The sequence below is a fragment of the Daktulosphaira vitifoliae genome, unplaced genomic scaffold, assembly GCF_025091365.1.
Source record: "Daktulosphaira vitifoliae isolate Bord-2020 unplaced genomic scaffold, ASM2509136v1 Scaffold_4, whole genome shotgun sequence".
Lineage (NCBI taxonomy): Eukaryota > Metazoa > Arthropoda > Insecta > Hemiptera > Phylloxeridae > Daktulosphaira > Daktulosphaira vitifoliae.
Window position 1 is genome coordinate 37,902,791 of NW_026099575.1, and position 13,395 is coordinate 37,916,185.

Consider the following 13,395-nt stretch of genomic DNA (forward strand, 5'->3'; position numbering starts at 1 on the left):
GGTGTCACACAAAGATCTACAATTAAAGATAAATTTTACACGGTAAGATAATTTTAAATTAATTTACACTAATTTGAGACTATAATGACTTTGAAGTGTTTCATAATTTTTTTTAAAGAACAAGTTGTAATATGAAAATATACAGTATCTATAAACAGAAATGCATTTAGAGAGGAATGGGATCTAGACAAGGGGATGAACCAAGTGTCACAAAATGAACCATTTATCATATTATGATCATTTATTACTTTTACTTAACTATTATTTAGTAAAATAATTTACAAGTGAAATTTGTTTAGTACATAATTTAGTTTTCATGAATACATCCAACGTAAAAAGATAAGAATTTTAAGAGGTTAATGAAAAATATAATTAAATATAATAAGATAATTTGTGTATTTTCAAATTTAAGGCCACCGTGTATTACAGTAATGTAAACGAGGTTTATTACACATATACACAAACGAAAATGTTTTCTTGCAAATATTTATTAAACCATAATAAATTATAACTTTACCTAAACAACTTTACGATATCTCTTTACTTGTTTGTTATGACGTAACATAAAACTATAACATTGTTAATATAAATATTATTTAATAATAACTGCATAAAGCAAGAACATTTTTAAATGAATAGTTTATACATACACATTATTCTATTCTATTTCATTCATATAATTTTACAAATTATCATTAATTAATAATACTCAGTTTTATTTAAATGTAGAAAGTTCGAACATATTTTTAGGTCAAAACTATTTCACTTATTTTTAACATTGTAACTACACTTTATCCAAAAAATTTATCTTTTTTTATTCATAAAAGTCAGTTTCTAAAATATTGGAATAATTGTAATAATTTGATTATTAAAAATCTAAAAAACGAAACCACAAATTTATAATAATTTCGTTGATCTCGATATGCACAAATAGTCATACGTTTTTTAAATCGCAATTGTCAATGTCAGTGCTACAAAGAGCTCCCGCGTTTTATCGTGACTATTATTCCATAGCGATAAATTATATTTTAAATGTAAAAAATAATTTATTTACATGGAAGAATCTCATTTAAGAATAGAAAAACACTATGATGTTAGACACTTCAATTTTATAATGCCTATTTACAGAATTTAGACATGGATAGATTACGAAGGAGAGTTTGGGAATTCTAAATTAGAAATATTTTATGTCTAAATCACTATATTTTCTGCTGATTAAACGTATTATTTAGTTTTTAATTCCCTTAACATGAACATTATGTGAGTGTTATTCTGATTATTTATATCGAACGAGTTTTGAACGCGTTAAGTATACTAAATTTCTGCCCTTTTATAAACATAAATTAGTCTTTAGTTTAATTTTAGACTGGACAATATTGCTTGTTTATATAACTTTATTTACCGTTCCAAAATAAAATTGGCCTAGGGCAATTTCACTGAAAGATATTTTAAGGGTTCAATTTATTAAATTCGGTTTTAAATGTTTGGTTACTTTATGTTTGTAATATTTTAAATTGCGTATAAATTATTCAGTTCGAAGTTACTAGCTAAATTTATTGATGACAAACGTAATCTATTTGATAGTCGATAAATATATGGAAAATGTCTTCCACAACTTGTGTTTTAGGTAATGTTTTGTGAATTTGGATGTGGTATTAATTGCTGTGTTAAAACTGTCAAAAAGAGTGAAGTTTAATTTGTCTCGTAAAAATGAGGTACCCTTTTACGCATATTTTGTTTATTTGCGGTATTTCCATTGTTCAGGAAAATTATAGAGCATTATTGTTTAATTTCAAATTGTATTAAAAATATTAAAAGTTACGTTATTAAAATGCTCGTTTAGTTGACGTTTTCATAGGACATCGATTCAATGAACTATTCGAACGAGTACATATCTATTTTTTCAAGCAAGTAAATTTCATTCAGACTGGAAAGACAGCAAATGTTAAATTAAACATAAAGACAAAAATATGCGTTCCACCAAACTATGGGTCTAAACCGACAGTGGAATTTTGTTGTTTAAGGAAAGTTGACGAATTTCATGTTGACAGCGGACACTTGGCTGTTCACATTAACGAATGGAAAATAAAACCATTTATGTGGAACTAGAACGTCACGTCAATGACCATTTTATCACTACTATTATGCTCTAAAAAATTGAAATAACCGTTGCGTTACACCATCTCCTATTAGTGTTATTTTCCCAGTAACGCGTGTAAATAATCGTTACTACTACTATACATTTGCGTTGTTTTTTATACGGCCAATTGTCTAGTATTTTATTAGTTGATATGTCATGCTCGCGATAGTGTATAGTTATGATGTACCTCTCAACAGATGCCTAATGATCATGACACCCGGGCAAGTTGCAGAAACGACGGGTGGAAACTAGCGATTGATGTGAAGATATCAGAGCCGAATCCGACCGAGTGAAACGACACGATGTCACGCGGAAAATCGCACATTTCGTCTTTTAATCGGTCGACGATAACAACAACAAGAGAGAGCACTGAAATTTCGTTAATAATCGGGAAAATTGTAATTACCCAACGAACTGCCGTGCGCAGTAGTGGTATCACTCAAATGATTTCCCTGTACCTCTCGGATTAATCTCAAGGAAAATTCAAATGCGAGTGGTAATAACTCGGTAAAACTGACGGCGTCGCGTCACGGACCGTTGTCGACCGTCGAGACGGCTACACTAATGGCGAGCGAGCAACTACCGACTTAGTCACGAGTTTTCCGGCGGATCAGCTGTTCGTCTACGGCGTGCGATACCGCGGTCGTTACACTACTCTTGTACTCTAACCAAGGGCACCGAGGCCCGTTGTACGTGTCAGTGCGAAAAACGATGGAAAAATCGATGCTGACTGGCGGCCTCCTCGCACTTATCTTAGACTCAAAAGCCACGTGCGACGACGACGATATATGATTATAATGTTAACATTTGCATCAAAGTGCTGCATCGAAAATTAAATTTAAATGTTGAAACTATTTTACCATGGCAAAATTTACTAGTTTTAATACTCTATTCGAAACAAACCATGTTAAAAACGTCTCAGTCCATGTAGGTACAATAGCGTTGAACGCACAGTACTTATGACAGTACAAACAAACAGTATTTATGCGCAAATGAAATAGATAAAATCGCGTCTACTCAACGAATATATACCGAATTATTACATTAAGTCTTAAGTTTTATGTATAATTCTTGATCAACACATTCAGTATATATAAAACTGACCGCGTAAATATTGTCCGTAGAATTTCACCAGCACACATATTTAACTGTGTGTCTCTCACATACCACTTGAAGAAGAATATAACATCATTTATTGTGTTTTATCGGGCGAACCGGTATTTGTTCGACAATTAATCGCCACGTGTTAGTCCTTAATTGTACATCTCTGTTCTTTTTATATTAGGTGTTCAGGGAAACGGTTTCTATTATTCTAGTTGTTTGTAACAGTTGACCCGTTTCCTTACTTACTGCACATATCTATACTATGCATGTGTGATAAGAAAGAATCATGCATAAAAAACATATACGTAGTGTCCTATCATGTTTTGACATCATTAATAACATTTTAACCAGCAAATATTTTTCTTTACTTTTTATTTTTAATAATAATTATGATTTTAGATTACGTTAAAATCATTTTTTTATTATAATTTGTCTATAATAAGAAAAATATATTTGTTTATTTTTTCAACATTTCAAATTAGAAATTCTTTAACACTTTTCTTAGAAACATTTTTGATGGGTCGATATAATTTTAGGACAAATAAATATAAAGTTTTAAGCATTTTAATCTATTAATATTCATAAGTATTACCACATACATCGCAAAATATAATGGTTAGTGAATTCCTTTAGTAGTCATAAAAAATGACTGTTGAATTGTTCAAATGAAAAACGTTTTAAGAATTTGTAATCATTTAACTTTATATAAATGGGATAAAACAATGTTTTCTTGGATTCATTACTATATATATATATATACGTATATATGTATATTTATTTATTTTGAATGCTAAGAATTTTATTGAAGTTTAATGGTGACAATACATTTCAGTATTTAACGATACTATACATATAAACATGTACAAACATATAAATAAACGTATATAATTTATTTCAACTAATAAATACTATCTCAATTAAAATGTTACTCATTAATTTATGAGAAAAATTTAAACAAATTAAATGCACACGTTATTGATTACAAATTCTAATGAGTTTACTATAATTTATGTCATGGATATTTTTAAATGTACATCTTATTAGGTTCTTTACTTACTAATTACTAAAACGAGAGTCCAAAATAATATGAAACATATAAAATTCATAGAATATTTTTCTAAGAATAGTAAAATAAAAAACCCAGCACAGTGGGGTCGCGGCACAGTGGGGACGTGGCATAGTTTGGTCAAGTATTATAATATCTGACAGTGATTAAAATCACTATCACAAAAAACGCTTGGATAGAAATCTGTAGATAATATTTAATTTTAAAAAATTGATGGTTTATTTCAAAAGCTAAACAATCTCCTATTTCCTTATTTATATCCTGATTACTAGTTTGATGATTTATAATTGTAATATATGAATAAATATATAAAGAGAGATGGTTTTATTAAAAAAAAAAAGTATGTCCAATGAAAGAGGTATATAAATAGTATTTATCATAAAAAAATTGTATTGATTCATATATTTTTCAAAAAGTTATAGCATTATAAAATTAAAAATATAAAAAAATTTTTTTTACAAAAATCTTATTTTTTTTATTAACTTTGATGTCCGTTTTCACCATGAAAACAGAATAAAGTCGGAAAATTTTCTTTTTCATATTAAAGAATATTACATAAGCTTTAATTTAAGATATATATAAAAGTGTCAGAGTTTTCGGAAAACTTTCAAAAGCTAAATTGAAAAAGTTAATTTTTTGTGAAAAAGTTGTCATTTTAAATCCTTTCTGTCCGCAGGTAAAAGGTCAGATTTATAAAAGAAATATAGCAAATGTTAGTTAAAAACATCATGTATCTATAAAAAAAATTATTTTGATTTGATCATTTTTGATAAAGTTATGGCAGTTTCAAGTAAAAAAAATTGAAAAAATGTCGAAAATTAGTTATTTTTTAATTTGTAATTTTTTTGTAAATTTCCCCCATTTACGGGGAATGAGTGAATTTTTTTCAATTTTTGAGGATAATGTCTTCAACTAGATACGATTTGTGAACTTATGACGTATTGTTGAAAGAAATCGGTTGAGAAAAACTAGTGACAGACACACAAAAAATAATAATAATAAAAATACATCATAGTAAAATTAATACCTTCTCAGGTTCGCATCTAAGCTAAAAATTTTAAATCATTACTATAGAATTTTGGCCATTTAAACACTAAAAAATCGATTGATATTACATTTCTTTCTATGTTTATATGTACTTTTAGATTTGATGCAAAGTGTGAAGGTGTAACTTTGATTATTTATTTTTTTTGTGACTGTCACCACATTTTTTAAGTTCTTACCGGACTGATTTCTTTAAACGTACGTCAAAAGATCAGTTATCGTATCTAGTTGAATACATTGCCCTTAAAAATTGAAAACATTTTTCGTTCTTTTTAAAAGTGGTAATTCCTGTAAAATTATGATTTTTAAAATCGGTCAATTTCGACTTATTTAAACTATTTTTTTAAATTTATTATAACTCTTATAAAAATGAACGAAAAAAACTGTTTTTTTTTACAAAGTCACCCTAGGTGTTTTCGTTTCATTTGGTATATTTTTTTTAAAAATGTGACTTTTAACCTACTCTCAGAGAGAGATTGTAAAAATAGCAACTTTTGTACCAAAAGTTAACTATTTCAACTTAATTTTTAAAAATGTTTCGAAATACTCCAAGCTTTAAACATGTGTTAAATGGAAGCTTGTGTTATATGCTCAAAGTTAAAAAATAAAATTGTCCTAACGACATGTCATGTATATGTAAATAGCCTCCAAAATTAAACAAAAAATATTATTTTGGTGTAAAAATCATCATTTAACATTTAAAATCAGCGCAAAAAATTGGTTTGGAAAAAACATAATTTTGTTACTGATAAAAATTCCTTGTAGACCAGTTTTAAACAAATTATTTTTGAATCAAGCACTTCAAATTTTTATAGACGTTTACCATAGCAATAACGAAATATATAACAACTTTATATTTGTTTATAATTTCTCTGTAAGATTTACAATATTAAATGATGGAATATTTTATTAATATGAATTACTATAAATAACTAAGTATTTATTCGTAGTTTGAATGAATATTTAAGTTTAATATATTATACAAAACATATAAGACTAACAACTACTAATCAGTATATAATTAATGAAATGGGGATTTGATGTTATTTTTAGAATAATTCACCAATTTTTTAAAATTATACACGATGTATTTCGAAGCATTTTTTATGATAATGATTGTAATCACTGTGAAATATCATCTATTCTTGTCCCAATTATGCCACGTCCTCACTGTGCCACGTCCCCACTGTGCTGCCGTTTTTTTTTATAATGATCTCATAAAAATTAATTCAAATTTTACCAAAAAATTGTTGTACTGATTTGTTTTAACTAAATAATACAATTTTCTTATTAAATCTAATGATTGAGTTAAACACTTTAGACACAAAATTAATGAAAATGATTTTTATTTGTACATTTAATTTTTAAATAATTTATTTATTTTTTTTAAATTAGGGTTGCTAATAAGAAAAATAGAAAGAAAATACTCACAGGAACACATAAAATTACACTCTTAGGCGGCTGGCTCGTAAAAATATCATAAACTAAATGTGTTTATGACTTGAAGGAAAACTAAAAGGTTAATCGAATAATGTTGATGTTATGCAATAACAGTATTGAAGGGAAAACCTTCTAACCAAATGTCAAATATTATTTCGACTAATTGGCAATTATAAACTAGTTATGGCATTCAGTTTTACTCTTTAATCATTACTACATTATATAATAACTATGTTTAAACGGTCAACATTTTAAGTCATATAAATATGCCTTCTAAAAACTTCAAGTAGCCTCAAAACAATGTTTAGAGAAATAAAAATATATATTTTTGTGAGATTATATCTAAAAGTTTTGACTAGAAATCACTTTTTTCGAGTGGACAAATTAATATCTTTTAAATTTTAAATAGGTAAATTTCTTACCTGTTTGAGTACTAGAATCAAACAGCGTGCTACTAGTTTCTACAGCCATTGTGGCCAATGTTCCATCAATTATCTGTGTACTTGAATCTCTTCGGCCTCTAGTTCTATAGCATTCATCAGATTGCGAAGAAAGTCTCCGGAAATTTCTACAGCGAATCATTTCTTCAGTAGTTGACTGAAAATTAAGTTCCGATAAAAATAAATAAGCATCTTGTGAACAAATTTTTAAATAAATAATAATAACTTTTACACAAAACTTTTAATTTTATAATGTTTGTAATTACATTATAAAATATAAAAATTAGAAACGATTAGTGAAAAAATTGAGTTAATTTTATACATGTTAGTCATAAAAATTTGATGGTATAATTTTTTATGAATCAACGTAAACGTATATATATTTTTGCAATTTAAACATTAGTAAACTATTGAGGGTCAAATACACTATACTCATTCATTACAAGATCAATAAACACACATTGCCTTATAAAATAAAAGAATTCTTTTTAACATGTCTTTTTGAGTGAATTATTTTATTAATTTTATTGAATTTAAAAATTGTTTTTACTTAAATTTAATAAGAAAATAATTAATATGAATTCTTGAGAATAAATTTAGATATAACAAAATGCGTGTGTTATATAATGTAACGTCGATATTATAAAATGTGTCTTTTTATATGCAAGATTATAATATTATATGATAGAGTATGACATTTTTTTATGTATAAAAAAATACGTTTATATTGTGATCGATTTAAATAACCGGAGAAATAATTATCATTAAGGTTATACGCGAATAGTGTCATTATTTTTTAACTGTCTAATATTTTGTGACTATTAAATTTCAGTTTGTCGATAAGGTACTCGATAGAAAATAAAAGAGATAACTATGTAAGTTAATGGCCATTAGTAGTAACAACTTTACAAACTGTAGTAAAATTTATGGTTAAATGTAATGTGTACTGGAGACTTGGCTGTATAACTGCCAATACATTTGTAACAAATTTAAGATAAAGTGATATTTACCGAAAATATAATTATTTAATGACTTGAAGAGATTACGTTTGACAATGAATATTTACACAATCACAATGTTTAAATAGTATCAATTCTACTGTACCGCAGAAAGAGTTCTACGCGTGGTTTTTTATAGTAATAGTTATAACCATCATAAAAAAGTATTCATTGGGCGTTGGGCCTACAAAACGTATCGTTAAGTCTCTACGCACTTGTCTTCGGAATCCTCTTGCGATTAGGATCTCTTCAGTAGTCGATTGTCTTCTTATGATCGGCGCTCTAGTGGCGGCTGCCGGTGTAACTGATCTGCCCACAGGAGACGGTTCTCGAGACGAACACGACGATGACGATTCCGGCGACCTCGTTCTACAGTTGCGTGTGTTGTAACTGCCCATAGTAGTGCTCTGTCGTCTGTAATTTCGTCGGCGTCTGTTTCTTCCGGGCGACACATCTCGACCCTGTCTGTCAGGTGACAGTCCGCCCTAAAAATATTACGAACGTGGTAAAAAAAACGCGATGTCTCGCAGTCCTATCCGTCAAATCGAACGAAATCTTTCGTCGATTTTAGCCAATTAATAATGTCAACGTTTTATAATTACACTAACTCTAGAATCGCGACGCCTCGCGTAATTCGCAGAGTCGGGAGACAGCGAATCCCGTCTGGTTTTCCGATCTTGCCAGTCCTGTTCTGCCGACAGCGTAGGTTGAGAACTCCTCCGTCCGCTTAGAGCGCCCGCGGGCAAGCAGCTCTCGTCGATGGCAGTCGATTGCCTTTGCAGTCTTGAGAGCTTGTTGCCGGCTAACCCAATGCCGCCGTCTTTACTGTGTCGTCGTTCGGGAGACACGTGTGGTTTGGAACTACGGCGAGTTCTTGAATACACCTGAGAAAAACAATCGCAGCGTCAGTTTCGCGTATAGTTCGAGCTTAGCATATCTCACTTGTGTGGTGGAATCTCTTCGGGAAACGGGCGGTGCGTGTGACATTCCGCTGGTCAGCTGAGGCGCTACACAGGCCACCGGTGAACTGGGAGACGACACGGGCGGAGTGTAACTACAAGACACCGATGCTGTGGCCATGGCGGTCGGCGCCTGTTGGTTTGTCGGTGATGGAACACACGGCGATGTCGGAGGAGGTGTCACACTACTAATGACCATCGTCGGGGGTGTTATTGTATGGTCTTCTGTCGTTTTAACACCGTCTCCGGAACCGTTGGAAGACGTAGATAAGCCGGGAACAATGGCCTGAGAATCTCTACGCTTATGGCATGTACGGTGTTGACGAATGCCGCCATCTCTCGAACCACGTCTGCCGTCCAAGTCCGATGGGCGGCCAACGCTACTGAAACAAAACTTAACTGCATCGAAAATGCGCTAGAACAAATTTCGTTTGAGTTCAACTTGCACAGTCAATATACATTATTTTTACTAACGTATTACAAGCACAAAAACATGTGCAATAATTTCAATTATTCGTTCGTTTTTTAATAAGCAGGTGGTTTCAAGCACACAATTTGACAAGTATGTATATTCTTAAAACCCGACGATTTTAAAACAAAAACAAAGTAGTTAAAACAACTAGGTATCAAAGTCGGTATAAAATTAATTTCCTTTAAGTATTGTGGCGCATATTTTATTGATAGAAAATAGCGCTATTTATGATGGGCAAATAATTTTTTATGAACTTAAACCCATTTATCTTTGTACAATTTTTCGAATATGATATAAATCGTACCGTAGTGAATATTTAAATTTTCGTCTTAATCTTTAAATACTTTACGATAGTAATAATTACACATCGACGAATACGAATGTATCAACTTTAAGATGATGTTAATTTTAAATGTATATTTAAAATTGCCTTTGTGTTGAATTAGAATTTTTATTTTATTAAAAATACTCATTTTTAATGTTTTATTTTTATGATTATTTCATTATGTATATTATAATGAGATATAATCTACAATTTACAATATTCATTCAAGTGTGTAGGATGTACTGTATGTAAATGTATTTAAAGCACAGCAAATACTATTTGTATAGAGATCATTTTAAAAATTATTATCAGTAAAAAAAACTTTACATTATTATTAAAAAAAGATTAAAGCTTTTATTTGGAAAGCAATTTATTTTTACTCTCGAAAATAAACATTCATAAAACGTTTTCATGGGTCATTTTTTCAAGTTATAATAATATCAATGAAATTATTAATAAGCAAGGTTTATTTATGGTAAAAAAAAAAAATAAATAACTCATTCATTTTTTATGGTTTGGACGAAACTTTGAGTCACATTCCATACTCGGTGCCAATATTAAATGTGTTTAAATTTTCGATTTGATAAACTTTTATACTTTATATAAAAAATATTCTAAATATATGTGTACCATAACAATGTATTTTATGTAATTTTTTACCACGTATTCAAGTTGGACGTTTAATTATCCCGATAATATTGATAATGAAACTCTAAACCTAATTGTGTTTTACTATGACTGCGTGGAAAATGATTAGTTTGTTTTTAGTAAACACAAACAATTGCAGTCAACTCGAGTGGCTTACATATTATTAGTACAATATACTGCTGTGTTGTTAAACTGATATTTGATAATGTCAAGCGTACTCACTCGGTGGATCCTCTTCTCCTTGGCTGTGATACACTTGGTGTTATGACAGAGTCACGTCTGTTGTTGAGGAGCTTCGCAATGTCGGCTCTAAAGTCGTTTTTAGAATCACGACGTCCCTTACTCGATGAAGACTTGATGCCCGAGTCCACAGAAGACTCGCGACGCTTCCTCGATGACGTGATCGTATTGGACCGGCCGAAAGGCAGCGTCTTGGCGATGTCAGCAAGCGTCTCACGCCTGGTGATGCCTTTCGGCCGGCCGCCCGACTTACCGCCACCTCCCATACCGGTTCCACTCCATTCACGAAGTATGTCGGTGAGTTGGGCCAGTGAGCTGCGTCTTCGGCGGCGGCTGACCGGAGGTGAAGTTTCTGCCGTTTCGGTGGGCGGTGATTCTGTGGTGATTTGCGCTGCCGAGTCTCGGCGGCCGCCCAGTCGCTGCTTGAGCGTCGTTTCTTCCATTTGCTCGCGTAAAATATCGTCCCATCCATTGCCACCTTGCCACACCAACCCAACCTGATGACTCAGAATTGGCAGGTTGCAGACGAAGCATATGGCCGTCATCGTCCTATACACAATAATTACAATTATATTTCAATGTATACACAAACGATTTTAACTAGTTTAAATTCAAGCACTTAATAAATACACACACAATAGAAATATAATATAAAAAGAAATTGTATTAAAAAAATTCAATAAACTTAAAGTCGCCTTAAATCACAAAATCTTTGCATCTAAAAGGATAATGAAAACAAAAACATTTAAAAATCTGATAAGAATTCGAAATCCAAAAATTTTTTTATTTATTTGAGGTAACGCTCAGTAAGCAACAGAGTGCAGACATAACTTGTATAATTAATACAACAAAATTTACTTTAAGACAATTATATATACAAAATAATGATAATAATAAAATGGTGTGCATGTAAGAAATAATTAAAAACGTAGAAATATATATAAATTAATTAACAACATTAAAAGTTTTTACCTTGGCTAAATTTTCTTATTAATATTTTCATGGAAAACAGAAAAACAATGTAAGTGTGCTGAATTAATTATACGATCGATATTTTTTTATTTTATGAAAAGAATTCTAAAAAAATGATGATATGACCTTTGTGATTTAAGCAGAAAAAAGACTTGTATACTTCATATCTTAACAATATTTTATGCATAATTATCGTTAAGATAACATTAAGAAATATCATTTAAACGCTACCGTTAATTTAATCGTAAGTTTTAAACGGTTTGCATCGTTTTATAACATATAATTGAAAAATAAAAAATAGACTCAGAGAAGGACATTGTAAAAAATATATTTTAATCATGTCATGTTACTTAAACTTACCTTAAACAATTGTTAGCATAATATAATACATAAATAATAACAAAATATGTAAAATAATATTTCACAAAGAAGGAAACTAATTGAAAATCAAACGTTTTAGTTCTACAGCAATAAAACGACAAATTAGTATAATAGTATACTATTAAAGCAAATTTTAGCTCATTCAAAAATGACAAAGCAACAATAAATCTATTAAATAACCATAATATGTGTATAAATATATTATGTTAAATATATGCACGTATCCTATGATTTTGTAATTTTGCATGTTAATGAAATTAAATGTTCAAACTTTATCAACTGAACTTCTATTTCCGTTAATGTAAATATCAAATATCAGTATTTTGAAAAAAAAACAAAATGAAAACTAATTGACATATTTGAAAAATGTTATTCGAAACATTTTCCAGTGTCTTTTATTTTATGTATCAATGTTACTAATATTGTGTTGCATCATAGATACCAATGGTGAAACAAATAAAATACTTTATTACACACTCACACAAAATAAAAAAAATTAACTAAACTTTTTATATTAAAAAATAATTAAATTTACTGGTGTATAGAGATTATTTGTGCGATGAAAAAAAAAACAGTTGATGAATTACGTGTGATTAATGTTGGTACGACTCATTCTACAAGTTTGTTTACATTTCACTGGTTTTCAATCATGTTTTTAAATACTCAATACAGAATTTTTTTATAAAAAAAATTCCATGTTTTTACGATTTTGTGTCTACTTTGTTTTTACTATTATAAAATCAATGTATAAAAGTATATAAATAAAACATAAAAAATATCAGGGTATAGTAATGTTTTAATAAAGGATTGGGAAAGTTTTCTATAACAGAACTGTATTCTTTTAGTTTAAGCTCGAAAAATTACTAATTAGTTTTTCTGCTTACTTTTTTATAGCATTGGGTTAGTTGTATTTACTTAAAGCGTTATGTTTATTTAAGAGCTACACGACTTCAATCACAACTTTATGTTATTACTATTATTTCAGAGTAAATAAACGAAATGTTTACTCTCATATATGAAATGAGAATTTCCATCGAGATTACACGAGACAGACAGATTATTATCTACATTTCCTACAAATGTTATTCGCCAGTTAAACAACAAATGGAATACAAAAAGTACACCGAAACTCATTATTAAATGTAAATAGACCTTAGAAAAATAAA

At 29.6% G+C, this 13,395-nt stretch overlaps 1 protein-coding gene across 8 annotated transcripts in view; it reads right to left on the minus strand.

The window, feature by feature from the left end:
• LOC126906077 (uncharacterized) overlaps positions 1–13,395 on the minus strand; it is a 177,099-nt gene that overhangs the window by 62,503 nt on the left and 101,201 nt on the right. For 7 of the 8 annotated variants that reach the window (XR_007704181.1, XM_050686338.1, XM_050686334.1 and 4 more), the window contains 5 exons: positions 10,859–11,425; positions 9,175–9,574; positions 8,841–9,116; positions 8,448–8,717; positions 7,217–7,391 (listed from right to left, as the gene is read on the minus strand). Coding sequence is in view for 7 of the 8 variants with exons in the window: in XM_050686338.1 (XP_050542295.1) it covers positions 7,217–7,391; positions 8,448–8,717; positions 8,841–9,116; positions 9,175–9,574; positions 10,859–11,425 (1,688 nt within the window). In the remaining variant the exon portion in view is untranslated. The remainder of the gene's footprint in view (positions 1–7,216; positions 7,392–8,447; positions 8,718–8,840; positions 9,117–9,174; positions 9,575–10,858; positions 11,426–13,395) is intronic. The other variant, XM_050686336.1, reaches the window with a different exon arrangement.